A 27,331-nucleotide genomic window follows, 5' to 3' on the forward strand; every position below is an offset into this window, starting at 1 on the left:
TGCGCGGTGCGACGCTCGTTTTTTTCAGGCGCGTCCGCGCCGCATCGAGATAAAAGCATCTCAGAATGCAGCAAGCGCACCGCAGGTCATGTGACATGAAACAACCAGTCAGCTTCCTCACGTTTTTCCGTTACATTGAAACCTAGGTAGAAACATGGAGGAGCAGCTCAGATTGTGGTCCAGCGATTTCCTGAACTTCATGATTTGTCAAGCCCCTATTATTTTGACGCTAATAGAAGAAACAATGCATGGAGACCATAGACTGTAAAAAATATGGACGTACGTAGTGTCCGTGACGTCACCCGTATAGGATTCTGAAGCGCTATTTTGAAGCCTGTTGTGGGCGGGATTTGGCCGTCTCCATCTTGGAATCGCGTCACCGCGCGTCACTCCCGGATTATCAGTTTTGGGCAAAAAGGCGGGACGTGGGTGGAGCTGGTTGCTGAAACCACGCCCGCCTCGCTCGACAGTGGTGACAGCAGCGGCAATCCCCCTGTCACTCAAGTGGCCACGCCCTTAATTATGCTGAACTTTAAGGCTTAATATAACTTAAACGGATGATTTATAAAAAATTCACCCCCCTCACAGTTGACATAAAGGGCAAAACTAGCTATATAGACCGAAACCATTTTTTGAACCAGGCCGCAAACATACTTTTTTCTGCTGTAAAGTTGGCCATTTTAACATGGGGAGTCAATGGGACTGACTCTCTTTTGCAGCCAGTCTCTAGCGGCCAGTCGATGAATTGCATTTTAAGACACTTCTCTCTCAATAGAGAGAATGGGAGGTTGCCCCTTGATGGAGACGCATAGGCTTGGCTCTAGAGCGCAGCAGATAGTTGCTTAGAAACGGCAGACACTTCCAGAGCCCAAGCGCCCGAGCGCTTTGTTGATAAGGAAGAAAGCGGCGCGCCTAACGTTTTCCACGCGTTTTTAGGCGCGACATATGAACGGCCCCTTAGTGTGCAAAACCCCCACAAAAATATTGACTTTATTCTTTTTTTTTATACAATGTGATACTCTCCAAAATGGAGCTAGGTTGCTGAAGAGGAGAATTGTTGATGTTAAGTTTTATGGACAGTTTGTTGTCTAACAAAGTATATTTTTTATCATTTACTAATATTTACATTTACCTCATACTGTGTATAAATGTCACTGACATGTAACGTCAAATATTGCTCTTTCCCCTGATGCTAAGTTTAGTATTAGGCTTGTAAAACTTTCTAAAATTTAAGGATATTGATCAAAATCTATAAAAGAATGATGTTGTTTCCTAAGAAGCATGTAGTAGCGTAGAAATGCTGTCTCAAAATCATTAAGATTGTGTTGTGAGAGTGTTTTGTAATGGTGATTGGCATATAATAGTACAGAAAGTTAAATGCATTGAGATAAACAACACAATATTGCAGAACTGTTTGTTTTATTGTATTGAACACACAGAGAATAAACATGAGAAGAGTTGAACATGTCATAAACATTAATGGCCGTGCTTATCACTTTATTTATAATGGGTGATCGGGTGATCAGGTCATCAGGATAGCCTCTGATGAACTTTCTCGATTTTTTTTTCTGGTTTACCAGGGCAGTGTTTTTCCAGTGTAGTCTAAGAATCCACCATGCTGCTTTTCAGTAAGACTGCTAATGACGCTCAACACTCCCTCCACACTTTGTCTGGCTTCAATAGGTGCCTAATGAGCAAAGGGAATGACATGCAATTAAAAATAGTGTAATATTATCGAAAAAAGAGGCCATCAGATTTACCTGATCTCCCCCCATGTCTGTCTTCACCCATCCTGGGTGAATGGAAATGCAGAGGATCTCATCTGCCTTTAAGTCTCTAGCGGTATATATGGTCAACATGTTAAGACCAGCCTAAAGGGAAAAGAGATGTGTGACAAAGTTTCCAAATATCTTAAGTGAATTTCAAACCGTATACATATAAGGTCCTGGGATTCTTGCATACCTTGCTGATGCTGTATGGAAAGATTGGGAATGGCTCTTTTATTTCTGGCATGATGGTCATAGACCCTGCATCCGTGGAGATGTTGATCACAGCTGCTTTATCACATGACATCCCTGGTTTGCCACTGGCTTTCGCTGCTGTTTGCAGATACGGGAGGTACTCCTGATTCAAGACATTCACAATGAAATATTTCAGACGCTGGAAGACATAAAGTCTCGTTTTAGATTTAGCATGCTCTCAAGTGATTTCCATTACCCTAATGACAAACAGAGGTCCAATCACGTTGGTGTTGAATGTGTTTTGCATGTCCTCAACAGTGGCGTTCAGCATGGTTTTTTGTGGCAACACTGCAGCGTTATTCACGATCAGGTTCAAGCCATTCTTCCCCAGTAGAGAACCCACTTTTTTGGCAGACTCTTTGATACTGCATGTATCAGAAACATCTAATAACAACAGAAAGGAAATAAGGGATTATGTCAAAACTTAAAAACTGTCATAATGTAAAATGTAGTCCAAGAGACAAATGCACATTTACCAAGCTTTACAATGGTGACAACATCTGGATTCCTTTTGGCCAGTTCTCTCAGTGCCTGAATCAGAAAGAGAATGTCGATGATAAAGACGTTTTTCTTGAATTGTCTACAATCCTAAGCTTGTAAATACTCACCTCAGAGTTTGGTCCATCTGGGTCACGACATGCAGCAAATACTTTTGAGCAGTTGGCCTCCAGGAGTTGCTTGACCATTTCCAAACCCAAGCCTCGGTTGGCTCCTGTCACTAGAGCACTGGATCCCTTTAACGCCGCCATGTTCTGGTCCTGTCAACCAACGTGCTGCACCATGAAGTGTTTAGTATAGCATGCAGAGTGGACTCTATGCCCCATATTGCACAACACATGTAGCGTTTGTTCCCATGAGATAATACATTAAAGTGACTCAGCAGGAACTGTCAGTTCTGATTGCTTTGAGTAGTAAAACTGTTTGGATGCCTTCCAGAAGCTGTAATGTATTACTCCAAATCAGGAGTAAAAGTAGAGGCTAAAGGTCTGGGCCCGTATTCACAAAACATTTTATCTTACCACTAAGAGTTCTCCTGAATAGCAGTAAAAGTTTTTAGCTAAGAGTTTTCTCCTAAAACCTATTAACAAAGCTGTTGAGACAGACTTTTACTAAGGAATAGAGAGAGGTCTTAAGCTGAGAGTAAGGGCGGGGTTGACCTCGTTGCTACGGATGATGTCAGCATGCTTATTTACTATGCACACAGTGATTGGCTGATAGGGGAGGAGTCTCTGTCAGAGATTTGTTCATAGAAATACTGTAGAGTGTGATACAATGTTGCCACATTCAAAAAGATTTTAAAATGCAGGCTAAGTGTCACTAGTTAAACAAGTATATTCAGCTGATTGTTGGCCTTTTACATGTGTGCTTCTTATAAACACTTAGCTGATATGCATATAAACCGCCTTTTTATTAACATAACAGAATAATCATGGCTGATAATAAGATATGCTAACTTAAAAGAAAACCAAACTGGATGCAAGAACAGCTGTTACTTCTTGCCCAACCTGTTAATGAAAAAAAGCATCTAATCAAAGGAAAATTTGGAGTTGGGATAACCTCCAAAACCAAAAAAGTTCTGTGGGAAAACTTATGTGTGCAGATTGCCAGCAACAACCATTTTAGGATAGTTGGGATTTGGTCCTAGTGACTTAGGAGTCCTTCTCACTACTCCTAATGTTTCACAGATTTAGGAGCTAGATTTAGCGCTAAAACACTTTGTGAAATACTTTTAGAGCGAATATTTTAGGACTGACACGCCCATTATTTTTAAGATTTTCTCCTAAATCGCTGAGTTAAGAGCTACTTTTAGCCTTAAGATGTTTTGTGAATACGGGCCCTGGTATCATGAAGATATTTATTAAATTTCCTACCATAAATAAATCAAAACGTATTTTTTGATTAGTAACATGCATTGCTAAGAACTTTATTTGGACAACTTTAAAGGCGATTTTTCTCAGTATTTAGATTTTTTGCACCCCCTGATTCCAGATTTTATAACCATTTTCAAACCATACATCAATGGAAAGCTTATTTATTCAGCTTTCAGATTATGCACAAATCTCAATTTTAAAAAAATTGACCCTTAGGAATCTGTGGTGCTGGGTCACATATATACTTGGGATTTCACATCTTCACTCTCTTAAACTCATTCTTTCCTCACTTTCTCTCTTTCTGCAACTTGTGTGAATGTGTCAATGCTCATGTGTTAGATTAGTTTGTCTTAGATTTGTCCATTAAAGTTTTATTTATATTGAAAATCATTCAGCCATTCAGCCAAAGGTTCTTTAAAGAATCATCTCTTTCTTACCTTTTCATAATCTGAACAACCTTATTTCGCCACAAAGAACCTTTTGTGAAACAGAAAGGTTCTTCATATGTTAAAGGTTCTTTATGGAACCAGTTAGACAAAAAAAGGTTCTTCTATAGCACCATTAGGTACCTTTATTTTTAAGAGTGTAGTAGCTTGGTAAACTCTAATAGTTTATCAAATGTAAAAAGAACGATTAAGTGTTTTTAAGGCCTATCCCATTTTGTTCAATAAGGTGAAAGGACGTAGCTTAGAAATGCTGTCAGAAAACACTTACCATTAAATACTAAATATGTGTTGTGATGGTGTTGTGTGTTTTAATGGTTAATGGCTATTTATTTAGCACAAAGGTTTATGCATTCAGATAAATGACACAATACTGCAGTATTGTTTCTTTGTTTTATTGTATTGATCACTGTACTTATCACTTTATTTATAATGGGTAAAATAGGTCATCTGGATGTGTGTGATAAACTTCCTCATTTAAGATTTTTACCAAGGCATGGTTTTTCCAGTGTAGTCTAAGAATCCACCGTTTTGCTTCTCAGTAAGGCTGCCAATGACACGCAGCATCCCCTCCACACTTTCTCGGGTATCAATAAGTGCCTGATGGACAAACATTTAAAATAGTGTAACATTATCAAAAGCGACCGTCAGTGTGCTTTTGTGATTCAAGCCTCATGTTCTTTAGTCTTTAGGTCCTGAGAGATTTCTTTATTACTGAATCTAGATTTACCATATCTCCTCCCCCCATGTCCGTCTTCACCCATCCTGGGTGAAGAGAAATGCAAAGGATCTCATCTGTCTTAAAGTCTCTAGCGGTATATACTGTCAGCATGTTAAGACCAGCCTAAAAGGAAAACAGATGCATGACAAAGTTTAAACGTTTTTTGTTTAAACAGTGTAGCTGTCGGTTTATAAAGATAATTTTGCACACAGCTTAGCACAAGCATCTGGTATTCACATTTCGTTTAAACGTTTCCAGGTAACTTACAAATAAGGGTTTTTGAAGCCCATCAGAACTGTTTTAGGATTCTTGCGTACCTTGCTGATGCTGTATGGGAAGAGTGGGAATGGATCTATTATTTCTGGCATGTTGGTCATAGATCCCGAATCCGAGGATATGTTGATCACAGCTGCTTTATCACATGACATCCCTGGTTTGCCACTGGCTTTAGCTGCTGTTTGCAAATGCGGCAGATATTCCTGATTAAGGACAATCACAACCGAGTATTTCAGACACTGGAAGAAAAAGTCTTGTTTTAAATTTCGGCATGCTCTCAAGTGATTTCCATTACCCTAATGACAAACAGAGGTCCAATCACGTTGGTGTTAAAGGTGTTTTGCATGTCCTCAACAGTGGCGTTCAGCATGGTTTTTTGTGGCAGCACTGCAGCGTTATTCACGATCAGGTTCAAGCCGTTCTTCCCCAGTAGAGATCCCACTTTTTTGGCAGACTCTTTGATGCTGCATGGATCAGCAACATCTCAAAGTTGCAGGGAAAAAAAATAAATGACATTATTTTCAAAACTCTTAACTCTTAACATAAAATGTAGTCCAAAAGACAAATGCACATGTACCAAGCTGCACAATGGTGACAACATCTGGATGCTTTTTGGCCAGTTCTCTTAATGCCTGAATCAGAAAGACAATGTTAATGATAAAAAACATCATAAAAATTGTCTACAATCCTTAGCTCCTAAATACTCACCTCAGAGTTTGGCCCATGTGGGTCACGACATGCAGCAAAAACTTTTGAGCAGTGGGCCTCTAGCAGTTGCTTGACCATTTGTAAACCCAAGCCTCGGTTGGCCCCTGTCACTAGAGCACTGGATCCCTTTAACGCCACCATGTTCAAAGATGAAATTCTGGTCCTGTCAACCAACCTGCTACACCATACAGTGTTTAGTATAGCATGCAGAGTAGCATCTACGTCCCATATTGCACAACACATGTAGCTTTTTGTAACCATGAGATATCATTTCAAAAGTGACTCAACAGGAACTTATCAGAGCTATTTGCTTTGAGTAGTAAAACTGCATGGATGCCTTCCAGAAGCTGTAATGTGTTACTCCAAATCATAAATGCTATCAGGAGTAAAAGTAAAGGCTAAAGATCTGGGCTAGAATCAACAGTCCTGAAGCAAAATCTGAATGTAACTGATGAGCTAATAAGTAGCTCTATTATTGCCTCTGTGACCTTGAACAAGGTATTTATCCATAGGTTGTTCAAAAGGAACGTTCCCTGTAGTAATTTAACCCTAACTGTACAGAATAAACCAAACAAAGAATTTGGTGATAAAGACAGTATTTGGCTGAGATACTACTGTTTAAAAATCTGAAATCTGAGGGTGCAAAACAATCAAAATATTGAGAAAATCACCTTTAAACTTGTCCAAATGAAGTTCTTAGCCATGCATATTACTAATTAATAGTTAAGATTTTATATATTTATGGTAGGAAATACTTACGGAAGGATATATTTAGGTTTACCCTACAGCAGGGGTATCCAGTCGTGCTCCTGGAGTGCCTGCGTCCTGCAGTTTAGCTCCAGCCAACTCAAACACACTTGGAACTTTGATTAGCTAGTACAGGCTAAACTCCACAGGACAGTGGCCGTTAATTGGAGGTTCAAAGATTCAAATGCTACAAGCTCATTGGTGACCACATCTCGGTGATTTCTTCAGCTGCTACACTCTTTAAAATAAAGGTGCTTTAAAGGGTTCTTCACAGTGATACCATAAAAGAACCATTCAATCAAAGGTTCTTTAAAGAACCATCTTTTTCTTACCATTTTATAATCTGAAGAACCTTCGCCACAAAGAACCTTTTGTGAAGCAGAAAGGTTCTTCAGATATTAAGGGTTCTTTAAACAAAAAAGGTTATTCTATGGCATCGTGAAGCAACTTTATTTTTAGCAGTGTACCATACAGACCTATTGTCAGAGTAGCCTGTCCACATCTCTACTTCCAGTAGAGGCTAAAGAAATTTGCTGTTGACTCAAACACCCTGAATAACTTTTACTGCTGCACCACATCCTTACGGATTAAAAAAAAATCTAGTGAAAATGTTTAAATAGTCCAAGAAGGACACATGTACATTTACCAAGATGTATGATAGTGATCACACGTGGATGCTTTCTCGGCAGTTCTCTTAGTGCCTTAAAAAAGATCAAATGCATAATTAGACAAGACACATTTGAATTTATCCTGGTGTTTTCTGTTTGAATTAGTTATTTATAACTCAGCTCAGATTTTCGTCCAACTGGGTCACGGCAGGTAGCAAAAAATTTTAACAAGAATCCTCCAAGAGTTGTTTAACAGTTTTTAAGCCCAAGCCCAAGCCCTGGTGGACTCCGGTAATCAATATACATTGCATGCTTTCACTGCTGCCATGTTCCAACTTAATCATTCTGGATCATCTAACCTGCTTGTTATGTGAACCAAGTGAATTCCACGCCCATTTTGAACTGATCAGTTGTGCTGTGTGTATTGTGCTGCATATGTGTTATTGAGGTTAAGAGGAAAAGATAAATGATATGAATAGTCAGAGAGAGAGAAAACTAAGATAACATTTCAACTTGGTCTATGCTGTTAGCTCAAACGACTGCTTGTCTCCTAGTTAATGATTTGCAATTGCAATAAACAGTGTCAGATCTTTTAAACAAAGGTGTGGTCTCTGTGAAAGGCTGTACAGAAAACAAAAAAAAGGAGTAACATATTTAACAAGACTTTTTGCTTGCTGTACTTATAAACACATTTCTCGTTACATTTACATTTCATCGTAACACTCAGAGGGTTTAGCATGGTAAATTACATGGCAATGCTAATGTGTTTGGTCTCAGCGCAGTATAGATCTGCTATGCTGCTGCTGCTGCTGTTGCCGTGGCAGAGCAAGTACCAAGACTTGCTACTATAGTAGCAAGTACATCCACAGTACATACTACAGTAGCAAGTAGCAAGTAGCAAGTACATTGCTAATACATCCACGACATGCTGCTCTGAGCATGTAAGAAATATTGCTTCTGCACATATAACATATGAAATAACTCACATGTATAGCATACATGATCATTACATATCTATCTATACAGGTGGAGCTGGGGAAGGTGGAGGGTTTCTGAAGCAAGCTGCAACTGCTACAGCAAAATTAAAGCTGAAATTAAAATTTCCTCAAGCTCTTGATTTTTATTGTTCAATATGCATGTTACCCATTATGCTTTTTTCTTTCTTTCCAGGGAACACAAAGATGTTTTGTGACATGCCTACACTGCTCACTCACATTGACACAGAAAGCTAATTTACTGTATATAATGATATTTTACTTAAGAAAGACATGCTTATCATTATTCCTTACAAAAAGCAAGGCATGAATATAGTGGGATCAGTATACTGTATCAAGGACAGTCTAAGCAAAATTCTGGAGGGGACGATCCGAAAAAAGCTGATTACACTAATGCCAATAAAACATAATAGAGCTCACCAGATGCAAAGGAAAAAACCCTATTTATTTCCTCCACTGAGAAACAGATTTTTAGTGATTATGTGACCCTGGACCACAACAACAGTCATAAGTAGCATGGGTTTTATATTTGTAGCAGCAGCCAAGAATACATTGCATGGTTCAAAATTATCGATTTTCTTTTATGCTAAATAGCATTAGGATATTAAGTTTTGCCCCCCAGATTCCATATTTTCAAATTGTTATATCTCTGCCAAATATGGTCCTACCCGTACAAACCATACATCAATATAATATTTATGTATACCTTTCAGATTATGTATATTGTATAACATTTTGTTTTCCCAACAAATTGACCCTTTTGACTGTTTTTTTTTTTTTTTTTTTTTTGGTCCAGGGTCACATACAGTAGGCTATATATATATTTCAAGACATGAGCTTAAGGTTTTTCCCCAATATTCCAATACCACCAGTATAACTCTTTTCCCTGTTTAACGATGGTGCCCTGAGGAAATATTGGGACAGAGAAGAAGGTCTTCCAAACTTTGGTTACTAACTGAGGAGTGAGGACCGTGGTGAGACACCATTTTTCAAATGCCTTTTGGTTTTGGAAGACATGATGGAACAGGTCTTGGAAAATCAATGGCAACTAGCATGCAGATATGGCCATTGAATGTTAGGAGATTGGTGATAAAACACACTTCCAGGGGCCTCATTTATAAAGACTTGCGTAAAAACCATCCTTGATTTTATCTAAGAACTTTTCTGATTTGATCGTAAGAGCGATTCAGAGAAAACGAACGTACCACGAAATCCATGCGTACGCCAGTCATTCGGTTATAAATCACAAATGATCGTGGAATTGTGTGCAGCTGAATGTTCCGCCGTCGAAACGCCCCTGCTTAATTAATTAACATATAAAATGAGCTCATTCCTAAAGCAAAAACTCTGTGACAATGGCAAGTAAAAAGGAGCGCAAGAAATCAAATTATAGTGAGGCTGAACTATCTGCAATACCAAGCATTACCACAAGGAAACGGTCGTACGCCAAGCTGGAATCTGACGTGGAGATAAGTACTTTGCCACTTCAAAGACGGTTTTTATAAATCTGTACTTTGACGTGGATTTGATCGTACGAACACTCTAAGATCAAATCAGTGCGTAAGAAAGTTTTATAAATGAGGCCCCTGGTGTGATCAAATACAACATGGAATTGAATTGCAAAGAGTTTGCCGGCTGGGAGGTGGCATGGGCATTTGGTCTTGGTACAGTTTGGACCGGCCTGGATGAAGCATTGTGCCTTGTGGGACATACACTAGTGGTCATTAAAGATCTGTCAGATGCTGGAATGATTAGTGCACAGAGAGGAGAGGAAAGAGTCTAGGCATGGTTGATGAAGAATTGCTGGGATATGTGTGTAGCATATAATGAAGGATAGCTTGGACAAAGATTATGCTGACCTCATGTGGCAGTTTCAACGATAACAACAAGTGTATCAATGAGTGTAACAATAAGTAATTCTGTTTTTGTCTAGATCTATTGATCTTTTTCAAACTTCATAATACAGTTTTTCTGTGTCCCTCAAATTACTCTCCACTGTTATTTAGAGACTATCCTGCAGAGTTTAGCTCCAACCCTAATCAAACACACCTGAACAAGCTAATCAGTGGCTATAGGCATGTGAGTTTTTTTTTCCAAGGTTCGAACTCAACTCTAAAAACAGTGGCTCTCCAGGATCAAACTTTTAACTACCCCTAATATACACTATATGGATAAAAGTATTGGAACACCTGTTATTTACACAAACATGGACTTTAGTGACATTGCATTCTAAATACATAAATGATTTGGAGTTGCAGCTACAACAGCCTCAACTCTTCTGAGGCCTGGCTCACAATCTCTGTTTTAGTTCATCCCAAAGCGGTTGGGGTTCAGGTCAGAGTTTTGGTCAAGACCAGCAAAATTCCATGAACTTCCTGCCACACCGTTATGTTCTGATATTAATGCCAATGGAAGTTCAGAATGCTTCAGCCTTGGAATCAGCAGATCACTGGTGAGTTTTACAGACTACACTCTTAAAAATAAAGGTGCTTTAAAAGGTTCTTGAAGCAATGCCATAGAAGAACCATTTTTGGTTCCACAAAGAACCATTCAGTCAAAGGTTCCTTAAAAAACCTTCTCTTTCTTACCTTTTCATAATCTGAAGAACTTTCTTTCGGCACAAAGAGCCTTTAGTGAAACAGAAAGGTTCTTCAGATGTTAAAGGTTCTTTATGGAACGATTTAGATAAAAAAGGTTCTTCTATGGCATCGTGAAGCACCTTTATTTTTAAGAGTGTATGCGCCTTAGCACTTGGTGACCCCGCTCTGTGACTTTACGTGGCTACGACTGCCCTGATTTCTCTCCCTGAATCAGTTGTGTTTGTATAATTGAGAGCGTAAGAAAAGAGACAGCACCACTTCATTGATCAGTGTTTTATTGTATAAAATTATATACAATTTTCATGTATCTGTCATACCCTTCTGGCCCTTTTATTGATATTAGGTTAAACAGGGCAGTTTTGACAAAGAATCAGCCCTTTCACAACCAAATTTTTCATGTGGTTTACCAGGGCAGTGTTTCTCCAGTGTAGTCCAAGAATCCACCGTGATGCTTCTCAGTAAGGCTCCCAATGACACGCAGCATCCCCTCCACACTATCTTTTGATTCAAGTGGTGCCTAGTGAAAATATAAACATACATATAGTTCACTAACATCAATCCATCCATTTTCCAAATTGCTTGTACTATGCTCAGGGAGATGGAACCTATCCCAAAGTCTTGGGCAGGAAAATACCCTGAATGAAAGGGAAGTAAATTGCAGAGCTAATAACTAGTTCACACCAACACAAATCTTCAGCATGAAAATCTAGTCTAAAGTTAAAGGTGCACTCACACCAGACATCAATGGCGTGATTTACATGTTAAGTCAATGCAAAGACAATATATATATATATATATATATATATATATATATATATATATATATATATTGAGACAACATGCTTTTTTGTTTTTGAATAGCGAAGACGTGCCTAAACACAGACATTCACAGGTTCATTAGCAAAACAACAAAGCTACTGCTTTTCCCAGAACTGTAATTACCTATTATACATTGTGATATAGCCTGGTTCGTTGGTCCGTTGGATCGGATTGCTTTCACACTACAACCGAACCGCTCCAGAGTTTGTTTTCAATCGAGCCTAGACCACATTCAGGCAATCTTGGACTGATTGTTTTGGCACGGATCCGAGCGCAATTGCCCTGTTCACATATCCCCAAACAAACGGAGCTAAGAGAGAAATGCACCAGCAGAAAAACAAAGTGCCTGGTATGAAAGCACCCTAATTTTTGCATTTTGAAAAAAAAACCTGAAGAAAAAAAAACTGGTATCGGATTGGCAGTGATACTCAAAGTTGCAGTGTTGATCTATGTACTATAAAGCACAAAATGTTCCCTAATTTGGAAGCATTAAGTTTATACGGAAAAAATCGGGGTGGTGAAAAAAAAATTAAGCGTGGGTAGAAAAAAATCGGGGTGGTGAAAAAAAAAATTAAGCGTGGGTAGAAAAAAATCGGGGTGGTGAAAAAAAATTAAGGGTGGGTAGAAAAAAAATCGTGGTGGTGAAAAAAAATCAGGGTGGGTAGAAAAAAAAATCGGGGTGGTGAAAAAAAAAAATTGGGGTAGTGGGAAAAATATACATTTTTTTTGCGTTCCCTCGCAAAGATGTTTTGCGTTCTCTCGCAAAACCAGTTGAGTTCGGACAAACACTTCCTGTTCACTTTACAGCTTGCAGTGATTCATACAGCTCCAAATGTTCACAATGGAGCGGTTCATAGAGCTTTACTTTGAACTTGGACCCAAGTATAAAGAAATACAGTCAATTAAAAACAAATGAGCTTGCTTTATATTTGTTTCACATGCTCAGCCTTGATACTTTAGTCTGATTATATAGCCTATAAATTGTATATTATTGATTAGCCTATTGAATCAGTCGTATCGCTTTCTTCTTTGGGGGTAAATTGCCTGCAGGCTTTATTCAGGAGAGAGACTGTACGTACCACTTGTTGGATTTATACGAATTAAATAAACACACATTAGTTTTCGATAGTTTTATTTAAGAAGACCTTTCAAGCTGTCTAGAGATAACAAAGGCAATTTGTAACGTTTTGCTGTTATAGTGGAAATATACACAAAATAAAAACATTTCTTTCCTCTGTTATCACAACAGGGGTCACGCTGGAGCCGCCTCCCCAAGATGTGCTGTGCTTTATGTAAGATATATATTTGCAAGAAATATAGCCTAGCCTATGCAACAGCCAAACAGTATGAAGAAACTCTACTGTGACTAATTTGACAGACTGGAGATTAATCCTAAACATGCCGCTACAATAAAAACCAAAAATACATTTAAAACAGTGTATTTCTATGATCCCTCCTTCATAATAGGATACGAAAAATCTGGCTTAATTTTCGTTTTTTCCGTTTGTCAGACAAAATAAAATAATAATAATAAGCGTTTTAGAATGTCCCAGAGCTGTGCCTTGAATGAAAAATTGACTGTATTTCTCAAAATAAAGCTCTATGAACCGCTCCATTGTGAACATTTGGAGCTGTATGAATCACTGCAAGCTGTAAAGTAAACAGGAAGTGTTTGTCCGAACTCAACTGGTTTTGCGAGGGAACACAAAACATCTTTATGAAGGAAAGCAGAAAAATTTAAAATATATTTTTTCCACCACCCCGATTTTTTTTCTACCCACCCCAAAAAAATTTCCACCACCCCGATTTTTTTTTCCTACCCACCCCAAATATTTTACCACCACCCCGATTTTTTTCTACCCACCCTGATTTTTTTTCTACCCACGCTTAATTTTTTTTCACCCACCCCTACATTTTTTCTACCACCATGACCTTTTAGGGGCTCCGTAAGCTTAAAGGGATGGTTCGGAGTAGAATTGACTTCATTGCTATGCACTCCGAAGCCCATGTAAATACCCCATCCGAAGTTTTTTTTACCTTAGTCAAACATTTATGGAGATATTAGAGTTTTTCGAATTGCTTGTTACAGGAGTGAATGGTACATGTGATGTATCTCGTATATTGCACCACTAAACGTGCAAGTAATCTTACCAAACTTCTACAGTAGTGTAAATAGGTTATGTACTCACAAAACGCTGCATCAGAACATTTGTAAGTCCACCATAAGTGTTTTAAAAACACGTTTTACCCGAGAACTACTAGTCTCAGAAACTACAAGTCGACATCACTTCCCTGGTTTGAAAAAAGCACGTAAAAGTCCTCCTACTACATCTGTGTGCATGTCAACTTGTAGGAGGACTTTTACGTGCTTTTTTCAAACCAGGGAAGTGACGTCGACGTGTCGCCATTTGTAGTTTTTGAGACTAATAGGGATCGACTTACAAATGTTCTGATGCAGCGTTTTGTGAGTACATAACCTATTTACACTACTGTACAAGTTTGATAAGATAACTTGCACGTTTAGTGGTGCAATTTACGAGATACATCACATGTACCATTCACTCCTGTAACAAGCAATTCGAAAAACTCTAATATCTCCATAAATATTTGACTAAGGTAAAAAAAACTTCGGATGGGGTATTTACATGGGCTTTGGAGTGCATAGCAATGAAGTCAATTCTACTCCGAACCATCCCTTTAAATTTAGGTCAAATTATTTTGAAGTTGTAATAAAGTCTGTCTATTTTTATTACATTTTGGCCAGTAGGTAGTGCTGTCACTCAATCCTTTCCGATTTCATGCTAAATAAAAACCTGATGAATAAAAAAATGTTTGTATGTTTGACAGAAATTTTTGTGGAAATCAAAAGCACCTGGTGCATTAAACTTAACATGGATTCAATGAATCTACACTCACTTTTGCACCACCCATGTCAGTCTTTACCCATCCTGGGTGAAGGGCCATGCAGAGAATCTCATCCGCCTTTAACTCCTCAGCAGCTAACACAGTCAGCATGTTAAAACCTGCCTGATAGGTAAACATAGCAGTTGAGTACAATAAATCAAAACATCATGGGAAAGAATGGGATCTGAATTAAGCGCCAAGGTGCAGTGTACCTTGCTTACGCAATATGGAAACACTGGGAATTGGGCGTACATGGAAGGCATTCTGGTAATGGATGCCCCAAGAGTGGAGATGTTAATGACAGCTGCTTTATTACAGGACATTCCTGGTATCCCACTAGCTTTGGCCGCTGCTTGTAGATATGGCAAATACTCCTACATAAAAAAGAGAAAGGATTTATTTGACAAATACTCGATAAGGTTAACATTAAAAATTACTATGAGTAATGGAATTAAGCGTACAGCATTTTGTTGCTTATTTTGGCATCTCATTTGCTAGTTGGCTTGTCATTTAGAAATGTTGCCAACTCCAGTGCATGTTGACATGTACCACAAAAATTTATAAAAAAATAAATAAATGAAAAATAGTCAGAGCATGCGGCTAGCACAACAAAAGAAACTACTGATGAACCAAGCAAAACTAGAGGTGGAGCATGGAGGGAAAGTACTTCTACTTATAGAAACGCTCTATAAACTGGTAGATCTGGTTACTTTAAACCTCTTTTTCAGAAGACAAACACAACCCCAGCCCCTAGGCATTTGTTCAATACAGAGGTTAAATTATCTAAAAATAGTGCATCAACAACAGCAGTAATGATTTTATTAAGTTCTTTACTTCCAAGATCGATACTATTACAGATGAAATTATAACCACGTAGCCATCAGCTATCGCATTAGATGTACTAGTCAAGTCAAATCACCTTTATTTTTATAGTGCTTTTTACAATACAGATTGTGTCAGCTTTACAGTATTGAACGAGAAAATAGTGTCAATAGTGCAGGACAATACAGTTAGTTCATCGATTCAGTAATGTCATTATCTACGCTCAGTTCAGATCAAATAGTATCTGTGCAATCAAGTCAATGATACTGCCAGAAATTCGCAAGTAGGGATGGGAATCGAAAACCGGTTCTTGTTGAGAACTGGTTCCCAGTGTTTCAATTCCTTTGAATCGTTTGCAAAATTTGCAAACGATTCCCTTAACGATTCCAGTGGGCACGAATGACGTCATCACGCGCATTGCGTAACTTACGCACGTTGCGTAGCTTACGCTCAGTCAATAGTAACCATGGCGCCTAAGCGGAACAAACGCTCAAAAGTCTGGTTGTATTTCACCAAAAAATACAAAAATAGGGCAACTTGCGATACTTGCAGCGGAGATATTTCCTCAAAGGGAGGAAATACCACTAACATGCTAAAACATTTGTGCACACAGCATGCAATAACAATAAAAGAATGTTGCATTTTCGATCCACTCCTGACTAACAGTTCTCAACCCAGCAGCGGCAACAGCAGCAACAACGTTAGAATGAGAATCTTCCAAATGAGAATCGATAAGGGAATCGATTAAGAATCTAATCGTTAAGCAGAATCGAAAATAGAATTGGAATCGTAAAAATCTTATCAATTCCCATCCCTATTCGCAAGGAATCAAAACTCCATCGGTGACAGAAATGGAGAAAAAAATCTTGGGAGAAACCAGTCAGATGAGACCAGCTAGTCCCAGTTTAAGACCGTTTTGGTAATGCAATGAACCTTGCAATCTCTCCCACATCCAGTGACTACTTCCCCAGAAACACACATTAGTTCAATCACAAAGTTTATACCGGTATAGTTTAAGCCCCAGCCTAGATGTTGTTTTGGAGCTCTTAACAATGTTTTCTACATACCTTAATGATTAATAAGGGTCCTATCACATTGGTGTTAAAGGTGTTTTTCATGTCTTCAACACTGCTGGTCTGAATGGTTCCACTTGCCATTATTGCTGCATTATTCACAAGCAAATTTAAACCGTTGTTTCCCAGTAGAGATCCCACTTTCTTGGCAGACTCTTTGACACTAGATGGATCATCAGCATCTAAAATTAATAGTGCAACAATGAATGCCAAAGTATTAAATGGTGTTCAAAAACACTGAAAATCACCTAGAAATTCTCAAACACCATGAAAGACAAATGCACATTTACCAAGACGTATGATAGTGATCACACTTGGATGCTTTTTCACCAGTTCTCTTAATGCCTTAAGAAAGATATACATAATTAAACAAGGCACATTAGGATTTACCTGATATTTTCTATTCGTATTGGCTGTTTATAACTCACCTCAGACTTCGGCCCATCTGGATCACGACAAGTAGCAAAAATATGCCGGTTTTGACAAGAATCATCCAAGAGCTGCTTAACAGTTTCTAAGCCCAAACCTCGGTTGGCTCCGGTGATTAAGATATTGCATGCTTTCACTGCTGCCATGTTCTAAGTTCACCAGCTTGGCTTACTCAGCTTGCTCCTTAGAAATGCTTTTTATTTAAACCCAAGTGAATTCCACACCCATTTTGTATTGTCCTGTGTGCATTGTGCTGCGTCATACTGTAAAAAGATAAATGATATGATTGAATAATCAGTGAACAAGATAACAGTAACTGTTCATTAATGATTTGCAAATATGTAATAAACAATGACAGCTCATTTAAATTAAGCTGCCGTTTCTTTGAAAGAAAGACGGAAAACGAAGATAAGAAAAGAAACAAGTGAGGTATTTTCAAAACTTTTTTGCCTGGTGTGCTTATGGTGTAACCATCTCAAGTGTAACCGTAAGTCATTACTGTTAATAAATCAGTGACAGTGGGAGATAATAGACAAGAAATGTACGGTTTTGCAACATCATGCTGATAATGTTTTGTTAGTCATTCAGCAATCCTGCAGTCTGAAAAACCCCTCAGAGTCATCATGCTAACCTCTTGCCACCCTAATTTTCTCTGTGTGTAATTGACAAGCAACGTATTAACAACATATACATTAATTGTTTTATTGTATGGACTAACATTTGATACAAAGTTGTTATATGTATGTCATAAACCTGCTGGCTGAAGTGTTTATAATTACGTGTGCCCTTTTATTGGTCATAGAGTAAACATGGCAGGTTAGACCTCGAGCATCCCTTTTGTGACCCCTCGTATAGGAGTGATTTTGTTCTGGTTTACCAAGGAATTGTTTTCCTAGTGTAGCTCAAGAATCCACCATGCTGCTGCTCAGTAAGGCTGAGTTTCAGAGACTTCAAACATTTTGTATTTGTAAGCTCAATTTGAAAATCATTTTTTCATTTGACATGTTTCTTGCATCTACCATGTTTAAATTCATCAGTTGGGGTCTTCAAACCTGCTCTAGAAGTGCTTTTTTGTAAAAAAAAAAAATAATAAAAAAACTCCACGCCCATTTCAAACTGATGTATTGTGCTGCGTCATACTGTATGATTTGTTCAAAAGGTTAAGAGAAAAAGAAAAACAACATATGGTGGTGTGAAAATGTGTTGGCCCCCCTAATGATTTTTATTTGTTTGTTACACTTTAATGTTTTAGATCAAACTAATTTAAACATTAATCAAAGAAAACACAAGTAAACATAAGATGCAGTTTTTAAATGAAGGGGTTTTTTTTATGATGGGGAAAAAAAATCCAAGCCCACATGTCCACACGTTCAAAATTACCCCAAGATGCAGCGACGACTCATCCAAGGATCACAAAAGACCCCACAACAACATCTAAAGAACTGCAGGCCTCTCTTGCCTCAGTGAAGGTCAGTGTTCATGACTCCACCATAAGAAAGAGACTGGGCAAAAATGGCGTTCCAAGACGAAAACCGCTGCTGAGCAAAAAGAACATAAAGGCTCGTCTCAGTTTTGCCAGAACACATCTTAATGATCCCCAAGACTTTTAGGAAAATACTCTGTGGACTGAAGAGACAAAAGTTGAACTTTTTGGAAGGTGTGTGTCCCATTACATCTGGCGTAAAAGTAACACAGCATTTCAGAAAAAGAACATCATACCAACAGTAAAATATGGTGGTGGTAGTGTGATGGTCTGGGGATGTTTTGCTGCTTCTGGACCTGGAAGACTTGCTGTGATAAATGAAACCATGAATTCTGCTGTCTACCAAAAAATCCTGAAGGACAATGTCCGACCATCTGTTCGTGACCTCAAGCTGAAGCAAACTTGGGTTCTGTAGCAGGACATTGATCCAAAACACACCAGCAAATCCACCTCTGAATGGCTGAAGAAAAACAAAATGAAGACTTTGGAGTGGCCTAGTCAAAGTCCTGACCTGAATCCTATTGAGATGCTGTGGCATGACCTTAAAAAGGCGGTTCATGCTCGAAACCCTCAAATGTGGCTGAATTACAACAATTCTGCCAAGATGAGTGGGCCAAAATTCCTGCACAGAGCTGTAACAGACTCATTGCAAGTTATCGCAAATGCTTAATTGCAGTTGTTGCTGCTAAGGGTGGCCCAACCAGTTTTTAAGTTCAGGGGGCAAACACTTTTTCACACAGGGCCATGTTGGTTTGGATTTTGTTTTCCCTTCATAATAAAAAAACTTCATTCAAAAACTGCATGTTGTGTTTACTTGTGTTATCTTGGATTAATATTTAAATTTGTTTGATGATCTGAAACATTAAAGTGTGACAAACATGCAAAAAAATCAGGAAGATGGCCAACACTTTTTCACACCACTGTATATGAATAGTATGTCACACCACGGTCTGTCCAGCAGAGAGAAACAGAGAGCACAAGATCTTCCACCCTATAAATAATTTTCTCTGTGTGTAATTGACAAGCAAAGTATCTGCTTTATATGATATAGAAAATACAGTACTGCTTTGTAGCTTTGTTAATTGTTTTATTGTATGAAATTACATTTGATACAAAGTTCTTATGTGTTTGTCATAAACGTGCTAGCTTAACCCATTTAAGCCCACCAGCTAGGATCGTGCTAATCACAATAACAGTTGGTTTAAAACCATAGATATGTGTAGATTCCACATTCGACCGCTCCAGATACATTGATGCATCCGTCATTTTGGAACGGTCATCTTGATGTCATTTATCATAATCAATGAATATTTAAAGATATATGCCACAATCCTGCATAGCCACTGGTTGTAAAAACCACCAGTATTTAAATACCCAATGAAACTGGATAACCTTTCAAAGGTGTGGATGCGTTGGTTTATGTTTTCAAGTGTATTATCTCAATATTACAGGTTTTAAAACATTGTTTTCTAAGTTGCAGGCCGTTGAGCTCTCTCAGCCACTGCACTCAAGGTTTTACACAGACTGGTGAATGTGTTAACCGTGAAGTTGACCATTACGACATGGTGGATGGCTTACATATAGCCACTAATAACACACAGTCACTAATGAGGCATCTACAGTGCCTTGCAAAAGTATTCATACCCCTTCTTTTTTTCACATTTTGTTTTGTTGCAGCATTATGTTAAACTGCCCCCCCCCCCCCCGAATGCGTCCCGTATTTTTGGGTATTAAAAGTGGTAACCCTAATTCATACCCTTTTCTGGGACACTCGAAATTTAGCTCAGGAGCATTCATATTGCTTCTAGATGTTACTAGACTTCGAGTGGAGTTAAACTGTGGCAAATTCATTTGAATGAGTATGATTTAGAAAGACACACACCTCTCAGAAAAGGTCTAACAGCTGAAAATGCATATCAGAGCAAAAACCAAGTCCTGAGGTCAAGATAACTGCCTGTAGAGCTCAGTGACAGACTTGCGTTAAGGGAATGATCTAGGGAAGAGTTCAGTAAAAAATCTGCTGCATTGAAGGTTCACAGAAGCATGTAGCCTCCATTATCCATAATGGAAGACGATTGGAACAACTAGGACTCTAGAAAATGTCTGCCAGCCCCCATCCAAGCGGACAGAGCTTGAGAGGTGAAAAGGTGAGGTAAAAAATGGCAGATAATTGCCAAATGCAGATGTGCAAAGCTTGTTACATCATACCCAAAAAGACTTGAGGCTGTAAAGGTGCTTCAACTATGTACTGAGTTAAGGGTATGAATACTTATGCAATGTACTCATTTCAGTGTTTTATTTTTAATACATTTGTAAAATGTGCAAATCTGGTTTTTGCGTTGTCATTATTATGGTGTATGGAGTGTAAATTGATGTGGGGAAAAAAATAAATAATTTAAAGCAGTTTAACATTATGCTGCAACAAAACGTAAAAAAAATTAAGGGGTATGAATACTTTTGCAAGGCACTGTACGTATACATATCTATAGTTTAAAACATGTTAATTTCATGCTAGCAACATGCTAATCATGTTAATTTAGTTTTAACTTGTGTTACAATTAGTGCCTAGTGCCAAGTTTTGCCATGGCATACACCGCTCACATTTTCTTAAGAAAATATACATATCTAATTATTTTGTATTTATTTTCATTTAACTTTTTGATACGCAATGCCCTGTTGGGGGAATATAATGGCTTAATTATGCACTATGTTCCACCACTTTAAGATAAATGGATTTGTTGTTGGTTATTTTTATATTCAAGAGATTATAAACTAGATGCAGTTCACATCAAATATTCTTCATATTTTATACATAACAAATTTGTTTATGAATAAAGATTGATCTGTTGAAAGCAGTTATTTTGAACTAATGCCAAATGTTCTAATCCTACACTGCAAAAATGTTTTTCTTACTTAGATTTTTTTTTGTCTTGTTCATAGCCCAGATATCTAAAAAATATTAAATCAAGAAGGATTTTCTAGAGAAGTTGTTTTCAGAAAAACAAAAATTAAAATTAAGCGAGTTTTTAATCTCGCTTGTTTTCTGTAAAATTATTTTGCTTACCCCATTGGCAGATTATTTAGCTTGTTCTAAAGAATAATTCTAAAAAATCTTTAGGTATCTTGGCTGGAAACAAGACATAAAATCAAAGTAAGAAAAGCATTTTTTGTAGTGTATTCAAATTTGACACTGAAGGGTGCATACAACATATTTGCTCACCGGCAACTAGTTGCCGCACATTCATATACAATTTTTAAGAAAAAAAAAAAAAAAACTGGGGAAAATAAATGCAGAACATGTTCACATAGGACACTATTAACACTACATGCATGAAACCATTTAGAAACCATTTAGAAAAATGTGTCCACAAATGGGTTAAGTATGATTACATGTGCCCTTTTATGGTTCATAGATTTGAACAGGGCATTTTAGACCTGAAATGTGAACTCTAGTGTAGGAGAGATTTTTTTTCTTCTAGTTTACCAGGGAATTGTTTTTCCAGTGTAGTCTAAGAATCCACCTTGCTCCTTCTCAGTAAGGCTGCCAATGACACGCAGCATCCCTTCCACACTTTCTTTTGGTTCAAGTGGTGCCTAGTGAAAATACAATCATAAATGTACATGCTAAATAAAAACAATATAGCTAAAGCAACAATAACCTTGTTCAATAGGTTTATGTAAGGAATAATTGACGACGGGCCGTAGAATTCTTAGAAAATAATGCACACCAGAGGTGGTGATGCGGTCACGACGCGAAGCGGAGTGGCCGTTACACCTCGGGTGTGCATTATTTTCGTAGAATTCTACGGCCCGAAGTCAATTATTCCGCTTATACTACAGATACCACACCTCAAGACATCGATCAAGTGATATATTTCAAGACATTCGTCCGGTTTTTATCCTTAAAATGCTATTGTGAGTAGGATTAATTTCTTACGCAGCTCATTCAACAGCTTCGTTGCTAGTTCCAAAACGTCATTTTAGAACTAGTAACGACGCTTGGGCTGTTAATAGCAAAATAATGCCGTTAATAATGAAGTTTAGACAGACCGAAAGACAAGCAGACAGACGGAAAGAGTGAGGGAGAGAAACTAAGTGTATGACTTTACCCCTCTCACCTCTGTGTCTCTCAAGGGTGACTGGCAGCATCGTCTCTACTAACAGTTAAACTTTAAGCTCATTTTCTTCAAGACCACGCCGTTGTTACCTTGCGTGTGAGAGCTGTCATGTCGTTTTTAAGTTGTTAATCGTCAGAGCAGCGCTAACAACATTAGCGCGAATGCTAACGCGAGTGCAAACTGTACTGTTATGTGTGTGCGTCTGTGAGGTGAGTGAGAAGAGGGCGAGAGAAATAGAGTTTGTGCTTTCCGTACATAATAAAACGTAATATATTGTGGAAAAAACATGGAAATAATCTGTCGTTTTTATCCTGATGTTTACTGTATTTATTAGTTTGGCCAGTGTCATTGTGGGTTTTAGTTATTTTGCTGTTTTGGGCTGTAAGGACCTTTGAAATAACTGAAATCGTATGGCGAAGTGATATAGACATGCACTGCGGTCTAAAGCTGCCTGGAACTACGTTCGCCGTGCGTTTCCCTGAATATAATGCACACCTCTAGAACGTTCGTCAGCCAATCAGATTCAAGCATTCAACGGCCCTGTAGTATAAAGCTTATTAATCTACAATAGCTACTGTTTTTTGTTTTTGGATTGTTGGTTGGTGGCACTATAGAGTTTAGGAGATTTCAAACATTTTGTATTTGTAAGCTCAACTGGAAAATCATTTTGACATATTTCCTACATTTGTGCTCAAAATAAAACAAAATCGACTGATAAATCTACTCACTTTTTCTCCACCCAGTTCAGTTTTCACCCATCCTGGGTGAAGGGCCATGCAGAGGATCTCATCTGCCTTTAATTCCTCAGCAGCTAACACAGTCAGCATGTTTAAACCTGCCTGATTGGGAAACATAATGTTTGAGTTATTTTTCAGCTCGTGCCATCAAAACTTCGCATGCAATGAACAAGACATGATTTCACAAGTACCAAAGTAGCACTTCATTGTACCTTGCTAACGCAATATGGCAGCACTGGGAATTGGTCAAAAAAGGAAGGCATTGTGCTAATGGATCCCCCCAGAGTGGAGATATTGATGACAGCTGCTTTATTACAGGACAAGCCCGGTGTCCCGCTGGCTTTGGCCGCTATTTGTAGATATGGTAAATACTCCTACATAAAAGAAAAAGAAAAAAAATACTTATCTCTAAATCAGAAGTTTGATACTGAATCAGAGTAGCATTACAGAAATAGTTCACACATGTAAAATGTGTTCAGATTGTCAACAGGAAGACAACAGGAGATTGACTTTTTCCCTGGAAGAAGTATTATCATGGATTATAGAGATTTTTTTTTTTTATTCTGGGTAAACTATTAATTTTTCTTTTCACTGTCAGCATGAAGTCTGTTGCATATTGTAGCTTATTCTCACAAATGTGACCCTGGACCACAAAACCAGTCTTAAGTTGCTGGGGTATATTTGTAGCAATAGCCAAAAATACATGGTGTGGGTCGAAATTATTGATTTTTCTTTTATGCCAAAAATCATTAGGAAATTAAGTAAAGATCATGTTCCATGAAGATTTTTTGTAAAATTCCTACTATAAATATATCAAAATGTAATTTTTGATTAGTAATATGCATTGTTAAGAACCTAATTTGAAGAACTTTAAAGGTGATTTTCTCAGCATTTTGATTTTTTTGCACCCTCAGATTCCAGATTTTCAAATAGTTGTATCTCGGCCAAATATTGTCCTATCCTAACAAACTATACATCAATAGAAAGCTTATTTATTGAGCTTCCATATGATGTATACATCTCAGTTTTGTAAAATTTAACCTTATGACTGGTTTTGTGGTCCAGGGTCACAAATCATTTTTACAAGCTGACTTGTTGTCAAGAAAACTTGTGATCAATTATTAGTCAACAGAGCAATATGTCTCAGGAAATTCTGGAGAAACCACAATAAACTAAGCAAGAAAGCAGTAGCTCATATAAATGGTGGAGCAGTGTTTTTGTCCAATCAGGTTAAGAAACCAGTTAAGCTTTTATTTTACTACAATGCTTTGAAATTGTGAGCTCTGCCACTCATTTTAATAGTCTAGTCACAAATTTCTGTCCCAGTGGGTCAATAGTGCTATAGTGCACCAACATTTGCTTTCTACATTACCTTAATAATTAATAAGGGTCCTATCACATTGGTGTTGAAGGTGTTTTTCATGTCCTCAACACTGCTGGTCTGAATGGTGCCTCTTGCCACAATTGCAGCATTATTTACAAGCAAGTTCAAACCGTTGCTTCCCAGAAGTGATCCCACTTTCTTGGCAGACTCTTTAATACTGCATGGATCATCAGCATCTAAAAAGTAACAGAACAAACAGCAGTTCTACAGTTTAATGATAAACTTCATGTCTCAATAAATATATTAAATCTCAAGAATAAATCAATAAATCATCTACATCGTTTCCAGTTAAAATTTAAAATGCACCAAGAAGGGACACAAGCGCATTTACCAAGACGAATGATGGTGATCACACTTGGATGCTTTTTTGCCAGTTCTCTTAATGCCTTAAGAAAGATATTATGAATTAAAAAAAGGGAAATTAGAATTTCTCCTGCCGTGTGTTGGTTATTCAAAAACTCACCTCAGACTTTGGTCCATCTGGGTCACGGCAGGTAGCAAAAATGTGACGTTTTGGACAATTAGAGTCCTCCAAGAGTTGTTTAACCGTTTCTAAGCCCAAGCCTCGGTTGGCTCCGGTGATCAAGACACTGCATGCTTTCACTGCTGCCATGTTCTGCCCGGTTGCTTAATTCTACCTCTCTGATTTACGTGTTTTGTATGTGCAACCAAGTGTACTAAACGCCCCAATCATGTAATATACATGTTTGCGTCATGCTCCGCTGATTGAGGATGTGACAGAAAGATCGCTTCTCCATATTTTAGCGCCACCCCGTCACTTTAATCACCGCCCTTCACCAGGCTCCTTCACTGACAGAGAGGGCACTGAAACTAATTCTGCAGCATTCTTGTGACCACACACAGGGGCGTCGCTGGGAATTCTGGGCCCCGTGCACTGACTTGGCTAAGGGGCCCCCCTAAAAACTAAAAATTACTTTCTAACTAAAAATGTTCATGTAATCCCATCTCACTCGTGTCCTACTCACACCCGCTCCGAGCGGGTCTCGAACCCGGGTCTCCGGTATGGGAGGCGGACGCACCAAGGAGGCTAAACGCTATAAATATTCTCTAGTAGCAGGCGCTAGTACATATCTTGTGATCGGATTAGGGAGTTAGGTTTACCTGCACTGTTCACGATCGCAGTATCAGACTGAACCATTTTATGATAATCGAGAGGGGGAGAGGGGCCCACGGACGTTTGTGTTTCCTAAACAAATACATTTTTTTTGCCATTTTTTGGCTTCTCTGGGCCCCCTCTCAGTCATGGGCCCCGAGAATCGTCATCATTTAACCCCCCTTTACAGCGCCCCAGACCACACATGCACAACATCCTTACGTTCATGAACGCAATGAATTAGGATGTGTAATTATATGTCTCTCACTGCAATATGATTTCCTAATCCAGAGTATGGTAAAAGCTTGCGTAAAGCAACTTGTGGGAATTTGGCTGTTGTAACATTCTGAACAGTCGCGGAACTTAAATTTGATACAGGAGGTGGTCAATGTTATTTTATTATAGTGTTTTAATATTTTTTGTTTTACTTTTTAGGGAGCGCTCTTTCTAAGCTATACAGCCTATCCATTCAGAATCTGAATAAAAGTTTTGTTTTTAATGCTGCTAAAAGGACCAACGATTCACTTTCGAAACAGCAAGAATGGAGTTCAGTTTTGTATGTATTGGCAAAGTGATCGTATTTCGTTTCGTTTTTTTATTAAGTTAATTTAGAAAAAAACGTTTGGAGCATTTTTTGTTCGTTAAATATACGTTTTTGGTTTTTAAACCAGCGCAGCAGCAGACAGTGAGTTGATAATAGCTATTTTTGATCAATTTAGCCTTCTCAAATCATCATGACTTGAGTGAAATAAAATCTATAGATATTAAACAGTTCAAACATATCACAATGTTTGTTTAAATCTTTAACCTATATACAGTGTGCGAATTATACCTTGACAATCGGGGGGGTCAGCTTTTTATAGTTGTTTTTGTACATATGTAACGTTACGCTTCACTGAACCAAATTCGTGTTTAATTATATTACATAAAACGCTGGGTAAGAAGTTCACATCCCTATTTGACGTCTATTACAAATACAAAACATGAGTGATGGGTGGTCTAATTTTATTTTACTTTTAGGCAATGTTTGAAAAGTATAGAATATATAGTATATAAATTCGTATTACAAGAAAAGGTGTCTTGAACACTCACCGTGTCTATCGGTAGGCTTCCTATACAGCAGACTGAATTTTCCCGCTTAGGCTGCTGGGGCGATTGGTATGAACCATTATAGGGGTGGTCACAGGTTAATTTTATATTTATATTAATTTACTATTTTTACTATGAGTAATATTTAAGATACAGATCAGTGCGAACTATTTACCACTATTTAAAAGGAAGACCCCCCCCCCCCTACATCTTGTGTTTATGTCCCTCAGGGGGGGATAAAGCATTAATTAGGGCGGTCAGACCCCCCCAAACCCCCCGGTAATTCGCACCCTGCCTATATAAATGTGCGCTGTTAGACGCATATTCAATCGTTTGTGTGGAGAGTGGAAGCTAAAGTGCGCTTATACA

General features: G+C 38.2%; 4 protein-coding genes across 5 annotated transcripts; all 4 read right to left on the bottom strand.

The window, feature by feature from the left end:
• Positions 1 to 1,402: 1,402 nt before the first annotated feature.
• LOC141332764 (C-signal-like) lies at positions 1,403 to 3,122 on the bottom strand. The gene is made up of 6 exons (XM_073837728.1): positions 2,630 to 3,122; positions 2,498 to 2,552; positions 2,218 to 2,405; positions 1,963 to 2,124; positions 1,761 to 1,871; positions 1,403 to 1,687 (listed from the first exon to the last, which is right to left on the bottom strand). The coding sequence occupies exons 1-6, from the start codon at positions 2,768 to 2,770 to the stop codon at positions 1,574 to 1,576; spliced, it is 771 nt and encodes a 256-aa protein (XP_073693829.1). The 5' UTR covers positions 2,771 to 3,122; the 3' UTR covers positions 1,403 to 1,573.
• Positions 3,123 to 4,714: 1,592 nt separating this feature from the next.
• On the bottom strand, positions 4,715 to 9,891 carry LOC141332746 (C-signal-like). 2 transcript variants are annotated; one of them, XM_073837720.1, is made up of 7 exons: positions 7,434 to 9,891; positions 6,041 to 6,215; positions 5,910 to 5,964; positions 5,628 to 5,815; positions 5,374 to 5,535; positions 5,066 to 5,179; positions 4,715 to 4,935 (listed from the first exon to the last, which is right to left on the bottom strand). In XM_073837720.1, the coding sequence occupies exons 2-7, from the start codon at positions 6,179 to 6,181 to the stop codon at positions 4,822 to 4,824; spliced, it is 774 nt and encodes a 257-aa protein (XP_073693821.1). In that variant the 5' UTR covers positions 6,182 to 6,215; positions 7,434 to 9,891; the 3' UTR covers positions 4,715 to 4,821. The 2 variants fall into 2 exon arrangements, with proteins under 2 accessions (XP_073693821.1, XP_073693813.1); XM_073837712.1 differs by having other exon boundaries at positions 6,041 to 6,218; positions 7,434 to 9,889.
• A 1,357-nt stretch (positions 9,892 to 11,248) lies between these two features.
• On the bottom strand, positions 11,249 to 17,339 carry LOC141332775 (C-signal-like). The gene is made up of 6 exons (XM_073837739.1): positions 17,037 to 17,339; positions 16,899 to 16,953; positions 16,603 to 16,790; positions 14,926 to 15,087; positions 14,726 to 14,836; positions 11,249 to 11,507 (listed from the first exon to the last, which is right to left on the bottom strand). Exons 1-6 carry the CDS (start codon positions 17,181 to 17,183, stop codon positions 11,394 to 11,396), a joined length of 777 nt encoding a protein of 258 aa, XP_073693840.1. The 5' UTR covers positions 17,184 to 17,339; the 3' UTR covers positions 11,249 to 11,393.
• A 4,637-nt stretch (positions 17,340 to 21,976) lies between these two features.
• On the bottom strand, positions 21,977 to 27,014 carry LOC141332786 (C-signal-like). Its single transcript, XM_073837749.1, has 6 exons — positions 25,223 to 27,014; positions 25,091 to 25,145; positions 24,748 to 24,935; positions 23,588 to 23,749; positions 23,367 to 23,477; positions 21,977 to 22,114 (listed from the first exon to the last, which is right to left on the bottom strand). The coding sequence occupies exons 1-6, from the start codon at positions 25,370 to 25,372 to the stop codon at positions 22,001 to 22,003; spliced, it is 780 nt and encodes a 259-aa protein (XP_073693850.1). The 5' UTR covers positions 25,373 to 27,014; the 3' UTR covers positions 21,977 to 22,000.
• Between the last annotated feature and the right edge of the window lie 317 nt (positions 27,015 to 27,331).

This window comes from Garra rufa, chromosome 1 (assembly GCF_049309525.1).
Source record: "Garra rufa chromosome 1, GarRuf1.0, whole genome shotgun sequence".
Taxonomy (NCBI): domain Eukaryota; kingdom Metazoa; phylum Chordata; class Actinopteri; order Cypriniformes; family Cyprinidae; genus Garra; species Garra rufa.